We start from the raw sequence: 21,306 nt of genomic DNA, 5'->3' as shown, positions 1-21,306 counted from the left end.
CGTGCCCTGAACACCTCACCAGGGAGGCGCCCAGGGGGCGTCCTAACTAGATGCCCAAGCCACCTCATCTGGCTCCTCTCAACGCGGAGGAGCAGCGGCTCTACTCCGAGCTCCTCCCGGATGGCAGAGCTTCTCACCCTCTCTAGGGGAGAGCCCAGCCACCCTACGGAGGAAGCTCATTTCAGCCGCTTGTACCCGTGACCTTGTTCTTTCGGTCATGACCCAAAGCTCATGACCATAGGTGAGGGTAGGAACCAAGATCGACCGGTAAATCGAGAGCTTCGCCTCTCTCTTCACCACTACGGACCGGTGCAGAGTCCGCATTACTGCTGACACCGCACCGATCCGCCTGTCAATCTCCTGCTCCATTCTTCCCTCACTCGTGAACAAGACCCCGAGGTACTTGAACTCCTCCACTTGGGGCAGGATCTCCTCTTTGACCCGGAGAAGGCACTTCACCTTTTTCCGGTTGAGAACCATGGCCTCGGATTTGGAGGTGCTGATTTTCATCCCAGCCGCTTCACATGGGGCGGCGAACCGATCCAGTGATAGTTGGAGGTCATGGGCCGATGACACCAACAGGACCACATCATCTGCAAAAAGCAGAGACCCGATCCTGAGGTCACCAAACTGGACCCCCTCAACATCATGACTGCACCTAGAAATTCTGTCCATAAAAGTCACGAACAGAATCGGTGACAAAGGGCAGCCCTGGCGGAGACCGACCCTCACCGGAAACGAGTTCAACTTACTGCCAGCAATGCGGACCAAACTCTGGCACCGATCGTACAGGGAGCGGACGGCCCGTATCAGGGGGCCCGACACCCCATACTCTCAGAGAACCCCCCACAGGACCCCCCCAAGGGACACGGTCGAATGCCTTCTCCAAGTCCACAAAACACATGTGGACTGGTTGGGCAAACTCCCATGCACCCTCGAAGACCCAGCTGAGGGTGTAGAGCTGGTCCACCGTTCCACGCCCAGGGCGAAAACCACATTGCTCCTCCTGAATCCGAGGTTCGACTATGCTGCGGACCCTCCTCTCCAGTACCCCTGAATAGACCTTACCAGGGAGGCTGATGAGTGTGATCCCTATCGTGATGATACGACCACAAAGTCGATCATCGATCTGCGGCCTAAGGCATCCTGGTGCTGGATGTGACGTAGAGATTTGACTGACATGCTTAATGTGATACTGGCAAAAAGAAAACAAAACAAAACAAAACAAAACAACCTAAAGAATACTCTGGGGGAATCAGAGAATCTAATTCACACTTTGTTCAAGTCTGAGTCAGGAAAGGCAAAGCCAATGATGAGGAACAAGTTCTACAGCATGAACTATGTTCTAAAGGACAATGCTTAGAATCTATGGTACTTATGGAATCATCTCTCCATTTACCAGTCGAACTATCTATCTTGGAATGACGTCAAAAGGGATATTTGATTGACATTTAAATCAGCCAATCACTGCCCGAGAATCGAGCTCCACCAGCCCGAGCTGGTGGAGTGATTGTGAAAGTTGTCGGGCTTGTTATGTTTTGGTTAGCCAGTAGACACCGAGGCTCGGGGGGGGGTTCAGCAATGTGATGTAGAATTAACAGGTTGCTGTTTTTAAAGTAACATTTAGCCTCGAAAACACTTTTGATGATGGTGTCACTCCACGTCAACGATGGCCAAGAAAATGTGGTTACGGCGGCGACATTGGCGGAGGTAATGTTAGCCTAGCGACCAGCGTTAGCTACCTGATTACGTACTCCAACAGTTAGCTTGTTAGAACAGAACTAGCTGAATATTGACTCATACGCAAATTAGCTCAGTTTTGCTCGTGCGCTTATAGTTAACTAGATCGTGTTCTTATTATTGTGGATTAGGTTACAAAAGCCAGCTGTTTGGAAAGTCTCAACTCTTGATGCGGTACTAAAGTGACAAAGTTGGTGACAGCTTAGTCAATTAGTTTAGATCGGACTTATTTAACAACCATTAGCAGGAATTGGCACCACTCAATCTGATTTATGGTTCCCCTTAAAGTCTTTTTTTTTGCTATGAACTAACCTTATGAGCCTGTACGCTGAGTAGAAAATATCATAGATATCCTCAGACTTGCGTGTATAACACACATGCACATATGGAAAAGAAATGAAACAGTAGAAAGTAAGTGTTATAAATAAAAATAAAGAAAACTAGTAGCCTCAGCTAGCCAACACCTCCCTCATCCCTGCACCTCTTTAAAATAACGTCCTTGTAGCTTTATTTTAAATGGTTTTAAAATAAAGCTCATTTTCATGCTTGGAAGTTCACCTTTTACTTTCTTTTCCTTTGAAATAATAACCACCCTCATGAATAGTTCAGAATTTCTGCGTACAAGTAACTAGTTATATGGACAATCCTCAAACCTTTGACAGTTTCATGACAGCTCAGCAAAGGACAAAATCAGTATATTATTGTTATTGGTGGATGATGATTAATGAAGCTTTGGTGGCTCGCATCACATCCACGCTGGGCTTTAAGTTTGCGTCCTTGGACCGACTGGAAAAGGTGATGTTGTGACTGTAGAAGCTTTTGCTCTGATTCATATGCTGCGAGATGATTACAGGTTTACCTCTACATAGTTTTTAAGTCCGTCTCCTACATGCCTAACTACTATCGCGGTACTATGAGGTCACTGTATTTCTCAGAATGGTATCTGGCTTTTAAAAATGCTTTGGGTGTGACACACAATCTAAAATACTAGGAAATAGTTCCCACCTGTCTGTGTAATAATGGAACTCACAGAAACCAAGAGAAATGCTCTTGTAACACACTATAAACTTTACACGTTGCTGAGAATGGGAACATTTGTGCCCTGGCTGAGAGATAACTGTGTAAAAAGATCTGGACTAGGAAAAATCAAAGCCTTGAAGAAAAAGCCAGACTTAAGTTAACCATGAAAGACGTGGGCATGAAGGATGGATGGCCGTACTGGGAAATGGTGTCAACTGGTACAGGCGCCGTGTGCCCATGAAATAAAGATAGAAGGTCTTTAGCCATAACACATGGCTGAAACCTTCTTGATGACCTTGAATAACCAAAAGTAGGAAGTGTTTTTGCACATGAAATGACTGGAGAGAAACCCCGAGCTGTGTCAGCGGGTGAAAGGCTGATGCATTTGTGTGTCCACAGGGCAAGCTGGTGTGCCAGGGTGTGAACAACCAGAGCTACGTGTGTGACTGGGGTCACTGCTGCGGGGAAACCCAGTGCTGCAGCTACTATTATGAACTTTGGTGTGAGTTCTCCTCATCGTCACCATGGTTCTGTCTCGGTGTCATGGCAACAAACATAAAACTACCCATGTGTTCAAGACCCGATCCGTCCGCTGTGCATGTACATGTGGTCGCTGCTGCTGCCTGCCTGCGCGCTAAGTGAGGTTTACTTGCAGGGTTCTGGTTGGTGTGGGCGCTCATCCTTGTCCTGATATGCGGCTGCATTTTCCAGCACTGGCGCTCTCAGCAGCGCTTCCAGCAGCAGCGCCGCCAGAATGAGATCAACCTCATCGCCTACAGAGAGGCTCACAACAATTCTCAGCTGCCAATTTATCTCAGTAAGTCTTTTAGTTTCTGCCCTACTCTCTTACCTCCCAGAATAGAGGTTGTCTTGATGTAATTAAGAAACATGCTGTTAAACAAGGATCCCTTGTGTCTGTGGACTTTGCTAGCCTGAATAAATTCCACTAGGAGTGTTCTGTAAATTCCACATTAGATAGCGCACCTGAGTGTGAGCCGCAGGCGGCCGCCCTGAAACATGAGATCTGTATGGTACACAGAATGATCTTTTTAAATGTTTCATCGTTAAATGACTGTAACACAGCAGTAAAGGTCACGCATCGGTTAAAAAAAGACGAACGAGTCTGCCAGCCCTTAAAAGCTGCATTGTCAGCATTTCTTTGTGCGTTAGCCATGACGAGGGTGTGGACATGAGGCGCGAAAAGACAAAACACAACCACACTAGCGTCTTCCTCAGCGCATTATCTCTTCAACCTGTCTGTCTTGCTCTTGTGTGTAAATATCCATTCAAATTCAGAAAACTTCATGGTGCGAACTTTACGCTAGTTTTCATGCATTGCGCAACATGCACATTTTATTCATTGTACGTCCTGGATTATTGTTCAGATTGTTTCTGGGATTTTGCTGTTTGGTGTGGGACAGATAGACGCCCAGTGTTTGTTGATGCTGATGAGTACAATTCTGTAGGCTGACATTAGCTAAAATGAGACCAAAGGTTCTGAGATAATGCCACCTAAAGCTCTAAATTGTCCCGTGTCTTGTGTTTCCTACAGGATTCTTGCCCTCCTACTTACTGCCAGCTTATGAAGAAGTGGTTGACCTTCCAGTCATGCCTCCCCCTCCTTACGCCTCCCTTCACCCAGCTCCTCCACCCACAGACCAAAGAGAGGAATCTCCTTGCCTCCCTTCAGCAGATTCCATTTGTATCAACGGTGATTCACCAATGTCAGCTGCTCCCGATATTGCACACGGCCACATTCAGAGTGCTCACAACCCCAACAAGGAACTGACACCGGGCAGGTACCGGCGCTTCACTGGGGACTCTGGGATCGAAGTGTGCGATGGCCAGGAACTTCTGGATCAGCACAGATTTGCGGAACGAGAGGAAGGAACTCAAGAAGAGGAAACGGACCTGTACGATCACTGTGATTCACAGAGCTTTGAGGAGAGCAATGCTGATGACGCAGTTCTTGAGAACACCACTGAAGCTGACTCCAAGTCTCTGAAATGATGTCTTCGTATCTGCAGGCCTGGAAACAAATATGAACGCCTCTGCGCTCAGGGCTTCAGACACTATGTGCAGCTGTTGGGGGTTAACAGAAGCTGGGGCGTAGTGGTGTGGTGCCTTTCACTCCGGCCTCGGAACCTCTCCTGACATGGGAATCAGTCTAGTTCACACTTCAAGCGTCTCTCCTATAAATTCATTTAATGGTTTCTGGAGTTTAAGTGCTCCGTGTAGCTAAAGCTGTTGCTCTCTGCTGCTGCCAAAGTACGTTTGAATGTTGACACTTGGATCACATCAGGTTTACGACACCCACCAGCCACTCACATGGGTCTCTGCTGCCATTTATCAAAGCGTCACAAGGTTGGAGGCGAAACGCTGAGGGTGGACGTCTTCTCTGCACCGCCCCCCAGACAGGGTGGACCAGCGACTGCAACAATGGGAGCCAACAGCATTATTACACCGTAGAGGCATCATTTATATGCAGCATTTCTTTTTTGAACTCTTTGAAACAAAAATAATGGAATGCCGGTGAAGTTTTCTGAGGTTTTCGTCCCAGAGCTTCACAGCAAACTCACTCAGGTTAGATTATCACAGAAAGCTACAGGTTTGTACGGTTCCCAAAAATACAGATGGTAGCTGCACATGACGTAATGACATTAATTACTAAAGAAACGCCCCAGAATAATAAGAAAATATATTGTAAGTTCTGGTGCCTTTTTCTGTTTCCTACTTTATATAGATATTAGTGGTCAACTGCATTTAAAAAAACAAACATGTACTTATGCAACATTTATGGTTGATCACACTGACTAAATGTGTTGGTGCCATAATGTGAAGCCTCCTGATGCCTTTGACGAAGTATTTTTGTAGACTTCTGGAGGTAGCTCCAGCGTGCTCAGATTTATATCATTGTTGAAGAACATCCATGTGTCCCGCTGTTTGAGTAAAGGGAAGCAGTGGTGCAGCAGTGAGTGAGTGTTCACTACTTAAATCATTTTTCCACAAATGTCTACTGCATTATCTTGAAAATGTTATTGTTCTGTCAAATTTTGCACGAAATATACTGATTACATTCCTGTATGTGTTTGTGTGACAGTTTTGTACAATAAGGTTTCATATTTCAAACTTTAACATGCAGCTTCTAGTGGAGATGCTAAACCGAACATCAAATAATTTGTTTCGTTTCGTTTCGTTTCGTTTCGTTTTCTCCCGCTTATCCGGATCCGGTCGCGGGGGCAGCAGCTTCAGGAGGGATGCCCAGACAGCCCTCTCCCCGGCCACTTCCATCAGCTCTTCCGGGGGAACCCCCACCCGCTCCCAAGCCAGGCGAGAGATGTAATCTCTCCACCTAGTCCTGGGCCGGCCACGAAGCCGCCTCCCGGTGGGACATGTCCAGACACCTCTAAAGGGAGGCGTCTGGAAGGCATCCTAGCCAGATGCCCGAGCCACCCCAACTGACTCCTCTCGATGTGGAGGAGCAGCGGTTCTACTCCGAGCCCCTCCCGGATGTCCGAGCTTCTCACCCTATCTCTAAGGTTGAGCCCGGCCACCCTGCGGAGGAACTCATGTCAGCTGCTTGTATCTGCGATCCTGTTCTTTCGGTCATCACCCAGCATTGATGGCCATAGGTGAGGACCGGTAAATTCTTCACCACGACGGATCGGTTAAGCGCCCGCATCACTGCTGACGCCACTCCTATCCACCTGTCGATCTCACGTTCCATCCTACCGTCACTCGTGAACAAGATCCCGAGATACTTGAACTCCTCCACCTGAGGCAGGACCTCCTCCCCAACCCGGAGAAGGCACTCTACCTCTTTCCGAGCGAGGACCATGGACTCTGACTTGGAGGTGCTGATCCGCATCCCTGCCGCTTCACACTCGGTTGCGAACCGTCCCAGCATTTGATGGAGGTCCCTGTTCGATGGCGCCAGAAGAACTACGTCATCCGCAAAAAGCAGCGACGAGATCTTCCGCCCACCGAACTCGACAGCCTCCACTCCCCGGCTGTGCCTAGAAATTCTGTCCATAAAAGTTATGAACAAAACCAGTGACAAAGGGCAGCCCTGGCGGAGTCCAACCCTCACTGGGAACGAGTCCGACTTACAACCGGCTATCCGGACCAAACTCCTGCTCCTTTGGTACAGGGACTGGACGGCCCTTATCAAGGGACCTTCCACCCCATACTCCCGGAGCACCCTCCACAGGGTGCTCCTGGGGACCCAGTCATAAGCCTTTTCCAAGTCCACAAAACACATGTGGACTGGTTGGGCAAACTCCCAACTCCCCTTAAGCACCCCAGCAAGGGTAAAGAGGTGATCCGTGGTTCCACGACCGGGGCGAAACCCGCATTGTTCCTCCTTGATCAGAGGTTCGACTATCAGTCAATCCTCTTTTCCAGCACCCTGGCATAGACTTTCCCAGGGAGGTTGAGGAGTGTGATCCCCCTATAGTTGGAACACACCCTCTGGTCCCCCTCTTAAAAATAGGCACCACCACCCCGGTCTGCCAGTCCAAGGGCAACCGATGTCCACGCAATGTTGTAGAGGCGTGTCAACCAGGACAGCCCTACAACATCCAGAGCCTTAAGATACCCCGGGCGGATCTCATCCGCTCCCGTTGCTCCGCCGCCGGGCAGCTGTTTCACTACCTCGGCAACTTCCGCTCCGGAAATTGGATGGTCCACCTCCTGGTCATCCGACTCTGTTCCACCTCGAGGATACGTGTTGGTAGGATTGAGGAGCTCCTCGAAGTATTCCTTCCACTGCCGGATAATTGCCCCAGGAGACGTCAGCAGCTCCCCACGCACACCTAACACGGTGTGTGCGAGTTGCCGCCTGCCGCCCCTAAGGCGCCGGACAGTTTGCCAGAATCTTCTCGGAGCAGACCGAAAGCATTAATTAGACACAAATTGCTGAAAGTCTTCCTCCATAGCCTCACCAAACTCCTCCCATGCCCGAGTTTTGGCCTCCGCGACTGTCGCGGCTGCAACCCGCTTAGCCAACCTGTACCGGTCAGCTGCTTCTGGAGACCCACAGACCAGCCCTGACCTGTAGGCCTCTTTCTTCAGCTTGACGGCTCCCCTCACCTCTGGTGTCCACCATCGGGTACGGGGATTATCGCCACAACCAGCACCAGCGGCCTTGCAGCCACAGCTCGCGACAGCTGCCTCGACAATGGCGGAGCGGAACATGGCCCATTCAGACTCAATGTCCCCTACCGCCCTCGGAACATGATCAAAGCTCTGTCGGAGGTGGAAGTTGAAGACCAGCCTGACGGGTTCCTCCACCGAGCGTTCCCAACAGACCCTCACTAAGCGTTTGGGACCTGCCAGGTCCGCGCGGTGGCTTCCCCCCCCCCCACCTGATCCAACTCACCACCAGGTAGTGATCAGTTGACAGCTCTGCTCCTCTCTTCACCCGAGTGTCCAAAACATATGGCCGCAGATCAGCTGACACGACTATAAAGTCAATCATTGACCTACGGCCCAGGCTGTTATGGTGCCAAGAGCACCGATGAACAACCTTATGCTCGAACATAGTGTTAGTTATGGCCAAACTGCGAGTAGCACAGAAGTCCAATAACTGAACACAACTCTGGTTCTGATCGGGCAGACCGTTCCTCCCAATCAAATAATTCATAAACCATAATTTACTCTGTGCTTCCATAGTTCCGGCTTTACGTTTCACACTGACCAGCCTTGGAAACTCAAACATTTTGCAAATTTCCTTTAAGCAGAAGTAGTGAGAAAACAAAAGATATAAGATATCTATTTGTTTTCCTATTTTAAAAAAAAAATGCTTTAAGGGCAAATAATGAAATATGTCAAAGGGGTCATTAATAAAACAATGTTCGTAATTTAACGATAATATTTTCTTTTTACTGTTACATTTATGTAGAAATGTGCACTGTAAATTTGCTCTACCAACGATCGCTCTAACTTATCCGGCGCTTGCTTGTACTTCCCTACCAGGCCAGACGATGGCGCCATTAACAGCAACACAAACGGTAGAAGAAGAGAAGAACCAGTCGCAGAAGAAGAATCAGAAGCGAGTGTGAAAAGAGGTATCTGCACTTCACTCGAGCGTAGTTTATACACAATTGGGAGTTTGTTTTAGTCGTCACAGAACCGTCTGTTGGGCATTATGCTACTAAAAGAGAGGGTTCGATTTGCCTGGCTTGTCACATACATATGAAGGCTGTTTAAGCCATGAAAATTAACATAAAAATACACTGTGACAGTGTCACTTGAGTCTGTATGCTAGACTTCCTTTAGCTAACTTTACCCCTTGTTTACGTGAAGCATTAATTAGACACAAATTGCTATTATTTTAGAGCTCTTTAGAAAATTATTTTGCGCGACATATGCGCGTATATAGGTGCTCTATGTCCTTTAAGACAAATAGTGCATTTTATCCATTGTGGAAAAGATTAATGGATGGCCAACAAGTCGAACATAGGGGTTTGCAAAGCGGGTCACGGTGGAAATAACAGCAACATTTTGCGCTGTGTTTACTGAATTATATGCGTCTAAATTAAACTCAATTTATCGGGGGGAATGAACACTTGTACATTTATTATGATGATAACAACTAATAACTCACAATAATATCAACAAAACCGAGTTTGGAGGATTTTGTGTGACATGTAGCCCACTCGGATGTTTTCCTGTCCCTTCCCAAGTGGGTGCCCGACTCGTGAGCAGCCAGCTATGAGGAGCTCACTGTGTCCGGCCTATCCTGCCTGTTTTCTCGAGGGTCTGCGCTCTCCTACCCCCTCCCGGTGACACTGTTGTTGGGTTCCCAACAGTACTTTGAGGAGGGAGGGGGGGACGTAATCCTCCCGTATGACTCACTTTATTTTATCGTGATAATCAGAAATAGCCCGTAAAATGTCACTGGGATTAAAGATGCGGCGCTTTATTTAGTATCAGCTCTCTTCTGCTCTCTGACACGAGTTTGACCAATGCGGCTCATCTCGTTGGCTGACGGCAGTTGTTGGTCTGAAAAGAAAAGATGCGGCCCCTTTTTAAAACTTACGAAAAATCCACATTGGGCCATTTCTGTTGTACTGAAACGCGACAGTTCTGACTGGCTAAATTAGGCTTCTCATTGACCAATAAAACCACGTGATGGTGCTGCGGTAGTGCGGCTCTCTTGACCAATAGGAAGTGCTGTCACTGTTGCTAAGATACGCCTGCGTAGTTGACGCGACACTACCAAGACAAGCAAAACAGAAAAGGCGAACGCAGAAATGTAGAAAACAACGGGAGAATAAACAGGATTATTTAAAGTAGTTATTATTCTGATAGTAAATGTAAAAATGTACGTTTCCCGCTAAATCCTGGGTTTAATTCGTTGTTTGGTCCTGTAATCATAGTGCAAGGTTTTAGGGCTTTTATTTTTGTACTTCCGGTTACCTGTCGAATTCAACTGCTATTTTTTTTCCTCTCAATTTCTTCTTGCTTGTCAAATTTTGCTTCTGCTACTTATTTATAAACTAGTTGTGTTTTAAGGGCAAGGGTCATCAATCATCTTGATTGGCTACCAATAAATGGTTTATCGGAGATCACAGGGATCAGATTTGCCATTGAAATGACTGGATTGCAGGTTTATCAGACTTGTGGAATTTGACTTATATTATTCAGTTTTGTCTAATTTCACACAAACGTTAATTAGTATTTTTTTTCTCTTATTGGTCTTTTTTTTTTTTTTAAATTAGGAAAGAAAATATTTGACTATTGCTTTGATGTTTTTTCTGTGCTTTGACATTGACCTGTTCATTCTGTAACCAAACATGAGGTTAAATGTGATGATGTTTTCAATATCAACACTCTCTTAACATGTCCTTTTTTTAGAAAGTACAAAAAAATTGCATGGCAAGCATTGTGAGAAATAATTTATGGCAATTTTTAATTTGTCCTGCAAAAAATGACTGAGGATATAGCAACACGCAAATAAAGGGAATTCTGGAATAATTGCTAGCCTCTTTTTTCTTCTCAGAAACGGTTATTACAGTTCAAGATGACTTCATGGAGTGACCGTCTGCAGAATTATGCTGACCTTCCAGTCAACATGGATGGTTTGGCTTTGAAAAAGTACCGACGTGAAGCTCACCACAGGTTTGTTTTCTTCAGACCGTTCCAAAATTAATTGAAGCCAAATCTTGGGCAGTCCTAACAAGATATCAGTGTGACACTGACTGTATGGCTGCACTACTTTGTTTTACTTATAACATTAATTATATAATATTTTATATGTTTTAAGGACAAAGATCTTGACAAGTTGTGTGTGTGTGTGTGTGTGTGGGGGGGGGGGGGGGGGGGGGGGGTTAGTTTCAGTTTTCATAAATACCTGTCATACAGAGTTGTTTGACTTACCCATTCAGATATTTGTGACATCTGTTTAAATACTGATAGTTAAATTCATCCTCTAGGGGAGCTTTTCTACAAGGACTCTTGTGGATGTTTTGTATTGAGGGAACAGGGATCCACTGAAGCATCTAACTTCGTCCTCTTTGTAGGTGGATCTAAGGCTCAGCGAACAATTTAACCTGCCACTTTTTATCAAAGATATCTATCAGGTTTTCTGATGTCCTCCTGCAGTTCTTCTCTTCTGTTTGTGCTATTTAGATTTTTTGCATGGGATTTTTGAGACAACGCCAGCGCTGCTTTTCTACAGGACGTAGTTGAGGGTCTTTTCTAACTAAATCCTAATGTTCAAAGTCTTTTTTTGCCTCCCCTTTTGGGTTGTTGATGTCTATTTTCCTACAGTCAAATGCTTTCTTAGTCACTTTTGGCACGGTTGTGGACTCGTTTCTTTGTGTGTTGGCCTGTTGCTCATGTCACGCGCTGGGCTGAGCACCGATATTTTGAGAATAACAAAATTGTGTGTGTGTTATAAACATGGACATTTGCAAATGTAGTTTTTGAAATGTCGTGAAATGTCATTATTGTTACCTCTGCTGCTTGATGCGAGAGAGTCAGAGTCGTTGTCAACATGCAGATGTTGCAGCTGCATGACGTGAATCTGACCCTTAATCAGTATTTACAGGGGGAATAAACAGTATGTGAACCATTTAGAACAGGGGTGGGGAACCTTTTTCATATCGAGGGCCATTTCAATTTTTATAAAGTCCTCCGAGGGCCATACTATTATGAACACATACCTAGGGATGCAAAAAAAAGAGGAAAAAAAAAGAGTCTATAACCACTGTGTTACTAAGTCTCATGATTGCTGCATTTGAATTTGAATTATTTATTTAGCACACATGCATATAAAATCACCAAAAAAAATAGAATAAATGACAAACAAGTAAAATATGTTTACACGATCAGACAAAAAAAAAAAAAAGAGGTGCAGAGTTGAGGCAAGAGACCCGTAAGGGCCTGTTCGAGGCCTCTACTCACAAAAACTGCAATACAACAAGATAATCAAGAAAATAAATGAAAAGAAAGAAAGATAAAGACAATAATAATAACAACTAGAAAGCACTCGGAGAGCACAGCCCTTTGCCAAGCGCAAAAATTCCTGGCATATTGTGATTTCCACCATAAATATTAGTCCCACATATACTTTGACTACATATTCAGATTCCTTGACCATAAAAACATACTGTTAGCCACTGGAATCATAACAATATATGTCTTAGTTCAATAGTTATTCACGAAAAAAAATTCACGCTTTGAAACAATTTTACTTTGTCCGGCGCGAGCACCTCAGCGGCGGCTACGAGGCACTCCTTTCAGGATACGAAAGGCAAAAATACGCTACCGCGGAGTTTAGCGAACGGTCCAACTGTGCACATATAAAATATAAAAATTGTATTGCGTTGTGGGCCGGTATACGGCCCGGGGTTCCCCACCTCTGGTCTAAATAGAGAATAGTATAAAATCATTCACTAACATTTCTTTCTTTCTTTTGTTAGTTCCAGTTTTCTGTCTGTCTCCCTCCATTCTCACCTTTCAGACCAGAGGACTGATTCAATCCTCCTATAAACACTTGCATGTCACCCACATGGCTGGTGGTAGCTCAGTCTGGAGGAGACTGGGCTGAGAAGCGGAGGGGTTTTCCAGTCCCGGTGTGGTCTTCTGGTAGTTGGGGTGCCAGCACACCTCCCTCAAATGTTCACATAGGGTCCTGCAATGTGCTTATTTTGATTTATTTTGAGTAAAGGATAGAGTTCATGACCCAGGAGCCCTTATAAACAATACACATTAATCCTTTAGCATCAGAAACAAGTATCTGACTGATATGCCAACCAACAATCGGTGGTAATATCCCATGTATTCTCTATTACAAAGCTGTCCAAGGGATCAGGCTCAAAGCCAACCTGCACTGAGGTATGGTATCTTTTTGTTGTTAACGCAGCCTGCGAATACTGACTCTGACATTCCCTTTTTACGTCCATGATATAAAATGAGCCTTCATCCAACCCTCACGGATCTCCATCAATACTGACACTGATTGTGGGAAATAGCAGCTGGTGATTTCGCCGCGTGTTTCTCCTGCATCTATCCTTTAATCCTCATCTTGCTGGAGTGAAGCTGATATCATCTTTCATGCCGTCCGATTAGAAACTTAAAGCCATTTTTGAAATAACAGCTGATGGAATTAGGTGACTGTGAAGATGCTCAGTAGCTGTTTCCACAGTCTGATGGCACCTGAAAATGTAAGTTATAAATAGTTATATATATATAATGTATAATATAAATAGTTCCTTAGCTTGAAACCTTGTGTGAAAAGAGGCAAATATTCTTGGTGTGCCAGATGGACACGGTGAAAACAGAAAGGAAATAGAAGTATTAAAAGACCTCATTTGGAACGACATCTGTCTCTATAGGTTCCAACATTTCAGCTCAAACTATACAATTAGGTCCTGAAAATGGTTCCCCATCCAGCCTGACAAGGTTTGAGAGGAATGGCAGAATATTCCCAAAATCCAGCTGTGCAAAGCCTGTGGAATCAGATCCACGAACATCAGCAGCTGTAATTTCTGTACCGTTTACAGGTTCTGAATGTTCCTGCCACTGAAATACTTCCGTTTTCTTTCCAACATTTTCTACTATTCTGTTTTCAGCTTTCTTTCGGGGCTGAGCTGTATATTTAAAATAATCTGGCACACATATTGTAGCAGGGAAAATAGTAGTACATTTAAATAAAGTAGGAATTCTCGTGTGAATTTTAACCTTTCAGGAATTACAGACATTTTTCACCAATTTCCCATTCCATCGTTTCTACCAAAACAGATGTGGTTTATTTGCGTTCTACCTAAGATATTTTGACCTGTTGTTGTTAAACTTGACTTTATTGGTTGACTCAAGTGAAGCTATGCTGAAACCTATAGGAACGAGCAACTTCTGGTCAAGTTCAGAAGACTCTGGACAAGGAAAGAGTGTCATCAAATCAAATGATACATTCTTAAACATAAAGGCAACGTGGAAACTACAGGAAACCTTTGTGAACAGGGCACATGAAGGGAAGACCCAGCGGTGTTACCACGATAGGAGAAGAGTGAGGAGGCCACACTTTCTCTTGTTCCTGCATTAGTGAGTTGAACCTGACAAAAAATGCAAAGAAAAAGCCACCAGCCACCACAAAAGGGACTGATTTTCAATGTGGTGGCAACAGAAAGTTGCCCTTTTCTTATTCCAGTTTGTCCTTGACTGGTAGCTTGAGGTCAAAGCAGTGACCCTGCCGCATCGCGCCATATCTTTGATTTTAGAGAGAGGTTTATTAGGTCCAGAGAACCCCCCAATCTCTGGTGGGACTGGTGCTAACAACCCAGTGCTTTGCAACTTCATACGAGACCCTACATTGACCATTTTGTCCTATCGTTTGTTTTATAGCAGTCTATTAAAATGCTTATTTTTGCTTGTTGCAGAAATTGAGGAGGGGCTTTGTGCAAAAATGTCTGTAATGCTTTAAATACTGTGATCTGTTTCTAACATTTGTCAAATGTTTCCCTCATAACTCCTTTCGTTTTATGTCACACTGGCTGCTCACAACAGGAAAATAGTTCCTAAAGTCCGGATCCTTTGATTTGTTGGTTGTGTGGACTGTAGTTGGTGGCACTCTCAAATCCCAGCGTTCCAAATTAATGTCGGTTTGTTCCGGTGGTAGACGGCATTAATCGAGTTTGAAATAATTGGTTTTCCTTTTGTTGCGTGCTGTTTTCGTTCCTCTGCAAGGGTGAAGAGGATTCCTTTCAGATCCATGCATGTTCACAGTGTGCCTCTTATCTTTGGTTGAATCAGTAGTGCTCAAATGCATCAAATCGTGACCCGGTGGTGTGTTTGCCATCGCTGCTGTGACGTGTTTTCCCCTCTAATAAACGGGGAGTTGTACAGAGAAGCCTCCCATCAGCCCCAGCTGTCTCCACCTTATTGACCGTGTTGGTGTTGTTCCCCCCTCCAGAGTGTTTGTCAACCGAAGTCTGGCCATGGAGAAGATCAAGTGCTTTGGTTTTGATATGGATTACACTCTGGCAGGTGAGTGGTTTGTGTGTTCACCATTCGTGCCGTCCTCCGAAAATAGTTTTCTGTCCACAGATTTCCATTTCTAAGCACGTTTTGCTCAGCTTTGCTTTCTCTCGCTCTGTGAATCTTCCCTCTGGATGAGTGCAGCTACAAATATCAAACACTTTCTCTATTATGATGCGATAATCTTGTTAGCAGCACTGGAAACACAGAAGGAAACATGCTAAAGGTTTCAACTCGTGTCCCATGGACTCTGTAACGTCCTGACAGATGGGGCTGACGTGATTCTGTGTGTGGGTTTAGTGTACAAGTCTCCTGAGTACGAGTCGCTGGGCTTTGACCTGACGGTGGAGCGTCTGGTGTCGATCGGATATCCACAAGAGCTGCTTAACTTTGTCTACGACCCGTCCTTCCCAACCAGGTCGGTTCACAAGTGTCTCCCCTTCCTCTCCATGAAGACTAACGCAGCTCATTTGTTGTTACTGTTGACGTCCATGTGCATTCTCCTCAGAGGCCTGGTGTTCGACACGTTGTATGGAAACCTTCTCAAGGTCGATACCTACGGGAACATCCTGGTGTGTGTCCACGGATTCAACTTCCTGAGGGGGTGAGAGAGATCTGATAGTTCAGCAAATTATTATTATTGTTGTTGTTGTTAAGCGTTCGGACCTCTGAGACGACGCTTCATCCAAGGGACGTGGGAAATCCTGGTTAGAGTTTGGGGTCGATTCAGAATAGGGTTGTTTACCACTAACATGATTTAGAACGTGTTCCTGTGTTCACAGTGAAATGATGAACCTTCAGAACATTACAGAATAAAACTGTCAGTGCAGGAGTTCAAAAGCATTTAGGATTCATAAGGCTTCTTGGACGGAAGCGTCGCATCTGTCTAAACCGGGATTCTCACGGTGTGTCTACAGACCCGAGATCAGAGAAATGTACCCCAACAAGTTCATTCAGCGAGGAGATACGGAGCGCTTCTACATCCTCAACACGCTTTTCAACCTGCCTGGTAACAAATCAAAACAGTCCAGTGGAAAAGACTACTTGAACCTTGTGTGACATTGATTGTTATTTGGTCATTTCCATTTAATTTGGTAATATAAAAATTGTAAATATCTAACTGATAAACTCCTTCTAGTTTCATTTTTAACGGATTGCGCCAAAATAAAACCTATAGATTTAAGAATAGAGCTGCAATCAGGCATCATTTATGCTGAAGTTTACCATCTAGGCTTAATGTTTTCTGCTTTTATTGCAATATTTGTTAATCAGCCGTACTGCGTTGTGTGTGTTTGTTGTTTAATTCCTCCTCAGAAACATACCTCTTTGCATGTCTGGTGGATTTCTTCAGTAACTGTTCAAGATATACAAGGTACGACTGTGGCATCGTCGTTGAAGGCTCTGACAGTACGCATGTGCAGAACTCCCCTTTAATGTTGTCACACCTCTGCAGTTGTGAGACTGGCTTCAAAGACGGGGACCTTTTCATGTCCTACAAGAGCATGTTCCAGGATGTCCGCGATGGCGTGGACTGGGTTCACTTCAAGGTCACTTTCCACTTTAAACAGACCAAATAAAAGAAAACGTGTATTTACTATCAGAATGCTTCTTTACACAGGGCTCCTTAAAAGAAAAGACGGTTGAAAATCTGGAGAAATATGTGGTGAAAGATGTAAGTAAAGTATACCTGCGTGCTACATTAGCCTCTATATCTGTAGCTGTGGTCACTCTCTTGTTATTAAGTCTAATATTTCTTTTTTCCTCCCCTCCAACAAGCCAAAGCTTCCTCTCCTCCTCAGTCGCATGAAAGAAGTCGCCAAAGTCTTTCTGGCTACGAACAGCGATTATAAATATACAGAGGTTAGAGACACAGAACCGCTTGTTTTACTGTGTTTGCTGGTTAACTGGCACATTTCCACCAGCACAAACATTGAGACTGATGACAAATGGATTTCTTTTTTATTTTTAACCATCTTTGTTCTTTCACAGAAAATTATGACCTACCTCTTTGACTTTGCTCATGGCCCAAAGGTAAAGGAACCCCATCATGTAATGTTTAGAATCAATGCTTAAGATTAAGATTAAGATGTACTTTAATTATTAAGTGACGTATATGTGTGTAACCTGCAGCCTGGAATGCCACACCGGCCCTGGCAGTCCTACTTTGACTTGATTCTGGTGGACGCCCGGAAGCCCGTCTTTTTTGCAGAGGGAACAGTCCTGCGGCAGGTTGACACGGTGAGTCTGTGCTGCGGTTCCCAAACTCTGCTGCCTTTTCCTGGTCAAACACGGGGTTCTGGTCACCACGTTTAGCTATATTAATCTAAAGAAGACGGATGAAAGCAAGCAATGCTTGGATTAACAAAAATCGAACTGGACAGGTGCTCTACAGCAAATTCATGAAGCCAAAACTCGAGGTGGCTTTATCAGAGCAGAGGCAACAACACAGACCTTCAGGCATCAACCAATGTCTTCTTCGGGGTCTGGCACACAGTTAATTACTGTCAATTATATACGGGTGAGGTTGATTCAAATGTTTAAACACGAGGGGGCGCTAGAGATCGAGGTCTTGTGGACATAAAAAGCCTCCAAGTCAATAGGAGGCTAAAGTCTAATAATAATGTCTATATACATATATATGTGTGTGTGTGTGTGTGTGTGTGTGTATATATATATATATATGTGTGTGTGTGTGTATATATATGTATAGAGAGAGAGAGAAGAAAGGGGACCTCATCCTTGAGACCAGGGGTTCCTGGACCCCCATGATGGTGGTCAGGGCTGACGTCACTGGGGTCCTGCTGGATCGTAGTGGACAGCCTGGGCTATTTGAGGTCACATATATTAATATTTCCCAACATGCGGCTCTTTCAGACCACGGGTCGGCTGAAGATTGGGACCTACACCGGACCTCTGCAGCACGGAATCGTTTACTCTGGAGGTAAATACGTGTAGTTGTTTAATTCTCTGGGAATTTTGGGATTGTGTTGGCAGATATTCAGCCCCGAGAGATTGAGCGTTATTTAACGAGGGTGTGACGTATATTTGTTCCTGCAGGTTCTTCAGACATTGTGTGCGATTTGATGGGCATCAAAGGAAAGGACATCATCTACATTGGTGACCACATCTTTGGAGACATTCTTAAATCCAAGAAGCGTCAGGGCTGGAGGACTTTCCTGGTGATACCTGAGCTTGCCCAGGAGCTGCACGTTTGGACCGACAAGAGCTGTGAGCACATACACACACAGAGTTACACTTTTTCCTACATTAAATGTCTCCAACCTGTGAAAGTGTCTCATCTGACGATACTTTGGCCTCTTTGACCTCCTCTGTTTCTGTGGGGAGGCAGCCACAATCAATACTTCTTGTGTTTTTCAGCCATATTTGAGGAACTTCAGTCTCTGGATTGTTTTCTGGCAGAACTTTACAAGTGAGTCGCTCACTTTTTCTACTGGAACCAACTGCAAACCTAAGAAAACCAATGCATCATAACCATGTTGGATTTCTGTCTTTGTGACGAGCATCATCTCATTTCTTCTGCCTAATTATTGCGTCTTCACGTTTCCAGACATCTGGACAGCAGCAGTAACGAGAGGCCAGACATCAGCTCGCTGCAGAGACGGATCAAGGTGCGTCTCTCTCCTTTCCTCCTCGAAAGTGAGTGTTGAGTGTTCTGGCTGCTGCTTTAGTTTCCACTGATCCTTTCTGTCTGTTTTTTCCCTCCTAGAAAATCACCCATGACATGGACATGTGCTACGGCATGATGGGGAGTCTGTTCCGCAGTGGATCCAGACAGACCCTCTTTGCCTCCCAGGTGATGCGCTACGCTGACCTGTATGCCGCCTCCTTCATCAACTTGCTGTACTACCCGTTCAGCTACCTGTTCAGAGCCGCGCACGTGCTGGTGAGCGTCATTCTTCCGACCACTCCTCAAGGTTTCACTAGTCTGTCAACTGCTGACTTTTGTCTGCATCCCGCTTTGACCCAAGATGCCTCACGAGTCCACGGTGGAGCACGCTCACGTCAGCTTCATAGATACCGAGTCTCCGCTGGCGACGAGGAACCGCCACGATGTTGACCTGAAGGAGATGGAGTGTAAACGCCACCAGCTGACTCGGTCTGTCAGCGAGATCCAGCCTCCACACTTCTACCCGCAGACGCCACAGGAGATTACCCACTGCCACGATGAGGATGATGATGAGGAGGAGGAGGAGGAGGAGGAGGAGGAGGAGGAGGAGGAGGAGGAGGAGGAGTAGCGCTGTTTTGTGTTATTCTGAGCTGGAGGTAGTATGTTGTCCGATTTTTATAATGGGAGTCTGTTGTGGCAGAACCTTCACCTGACCCACGCTGATATCTAGATTCAAGTTTGGATTTGTCATTTAGGAGGACGCCGTTCATCATTCAGACCAGTCGGCATCATTTAATGAGTAACGTTAGCCGTGCGCGGCTGCTGTAACACACAAACGGATGAATGCGCGAACGCGAATAAGATGCTGGTAAACTCGGAATAATTACAATTGTTTCTTCCCCTCCAACAGTGTCATTTGGTTCCCGGCGGTTCTTACCTTCATCTCTCCTATAATTAGCCCTGATTGTTAGGGAAATACATTTTACTGCCAAAATCCTTTCCATTAGACTAGCTAGCTCATTAGCTCCACTCAGTCAAATGTCTTTTTCTCTTTACCAACAGGCACCACATGTATATTATTAGTAATATACTGGGTTTATCAGCCAACTCTCACATACATATGGTGCTTCATGCTGAGCAAAATTAAAAAAAAAAAAATCATATTGGGAGATCAGTGTAGATCTCAGAAGAGCAAATATATTTGTTGGTGGTCTCCTGTTGTGATGCTGCTGCCGTTACTGCAGCTACAGTTTCTGTCCAAGTATGAATCTGCCCACAAATCCATTTTTACTGTAATCGAAACAACAACTGAAAGGGAGCAGATGAGGAATAAGAAATAGCATCGTGCAACACATTAAAGGCCCCAAAATATCAGAAACTACAAAATGTTTGTAAGAATTTCAGTCATCTGGTGAGGCCTTTAAAGTGAGCGTTAAATGCTAAGAAGTCCCAACCCAAATATTTGTCAGTCCACTCTCTGGATCCTGGAAATGGAGATGAATCGTGGAACCGAGTCACTGGAAGCCGACGGTGGTATATTACAGCCATTTGATACTTGTTAATTTGTCGGACCTGCTAAAAGCCCAGAAACCGTGAACAGCTGCTTGGCTCCATCTTGTCTGTACTGTTACAGAATCCCCCCCCTCCCCAGCAGAAGGCTGGGAAACACTTACTGCCTTACTCATGATGGAGAGTGAAAGAGAATCACTGTTACACCGTTTCCCTTTAGGAATAGAGGGTCAAAGGTTTCCATGCAAATGTGTCTATTTTAGCCTCGATGGGGATGTTTTACCAGAGACTGACTTCACTGTTGAAGGACCACAAAGACCATGAGGTTGATCACTTAAAGGGATCTGTCAGTGTTGATCTATAGGTGTGGATTCATCCCCACAGTGTGTTTCTGATGTTTCTCTTCAACTTAACAGACGATTTGGGCCTTTTTAAATGGAACTGTTCATCTTCTGTCTTGTACTTCAGTAAGGGAGCAATATTGTGTCAAGAATGCTGTAAAATCTGAATGCTGTTTTTTTTTTTGTCAATATTTTCCTGTTTTTAATGTTGATACTGGTTGTCAAGCGTATCAACTGTAAGCCGAATGAATGTTTCGGTTGTTTTAGCCACAGACGTTCGTGCACGTGAGCTCGTTTCATTTCATGTCTCATGTGAAAAAGATGCCAACAGCAGTGACGCTGCTCTTGAAGTGTTTGCCTGGATTTTTTTCTAAAAAAAAATAAATACATTTCTAATGTCAGATTGGGGTGTTTTCTTCCAAAAACAGAGCTCAAACAATTTCACCGGGTTGGCGGTTTCGTTTGATGATTTCTCATCATTTAAAGGAGATTTATATCATCCAGTGATTTTATAATCAGTAAATTATATAGAAATCCTGTGGATTAGATCATTAAATAGGTCAATTACGCGATCACTCCAGCGAT

The 21,306-nt window shown here is 44.9% G+C and overlaps 2 protein-coding genes across 2 annotated transcripts; both read left to right on the top strand.

Moving 5' to 3' along the window:
• Window positions 1-1,513: 1,513 nt before the first annotated feature.
• Window positions 1,514-5,844, top strand: LOC115249628 (WW domain binding protein 1-like). The gene is made up of 4 exons (XM_029835577.1): window positions 1,514-1,710; window positions 3,160-3,262; window positions 3,416-3,577; window positions 4,313-5,844. Exons 1-4 carry the CDS (start codon window positions 1,645-1,647, stop codon window positions 4,768-4,770), a joined length of 789 nt encoding a protein of 262 aa, XP_029691437.1. The 5' UTR covers window positions 1,514-1,644; the 3' UTR covers window positions 4,771-5,844.
• A 2,892-nt stretch (window positions 5,845-8,736) lies between these two features.
• Window positions 8,737-19,463, top strand: nt5c2a (5'-nucleotidase, cytosolic IIa; the record flags this gene model as incomplete). The annotated part of the gene is made up of 18 exons (XM_029835408.1): window positions 8,737-8,828; window positions 10,766-10,884; window positions 15,179-15,252; window positions 15,544-15,661; window positions 15,752-15,847; window positions 16,161-16,252; window positions 16,558-16,615; window positions 16,697-16,790; window positions 16,862-16,915; window positions 17,020-17,103; window positions 17,233-17,274; window positions 17,374-17,481; window positions 18,118-18,184; window positions 18,301-18,471; window positions 18,622-18,673; window positions 18,812-18,872; window positions 18,971-19,147; window positions 19,233-19,463. Coding segments are annotated over exons 2-18 (1,677 nt in total), but the record flags the coding sequence as incomplete, so codon positions are not given.
• Between the last annotated feature and the right edge of the window lie 1,843 nt (window positions 19,464-21,306).

The sequence above is a fragment of the Takifugu rubripes genome, chromosome 4, assembly GCF_901000725.2.
Source record: "Takifugu rubripes chromosome 4, fTakRub1.2, whole genome shotgun sequence".
Classification (NCBI taxonomy): domain Eukaryota; kingdom Metazoa; phylum Chordata; class Actinopteri; order Tetraodontiformes; family Tetraodontidae; genus Takifugu; species Takifugu rubripes.
The sequence above is the reverse complement of the archived record's forward strand: the minus strand, read 5'-3'. Positions and strand labels throughout refer to the sequence as shown.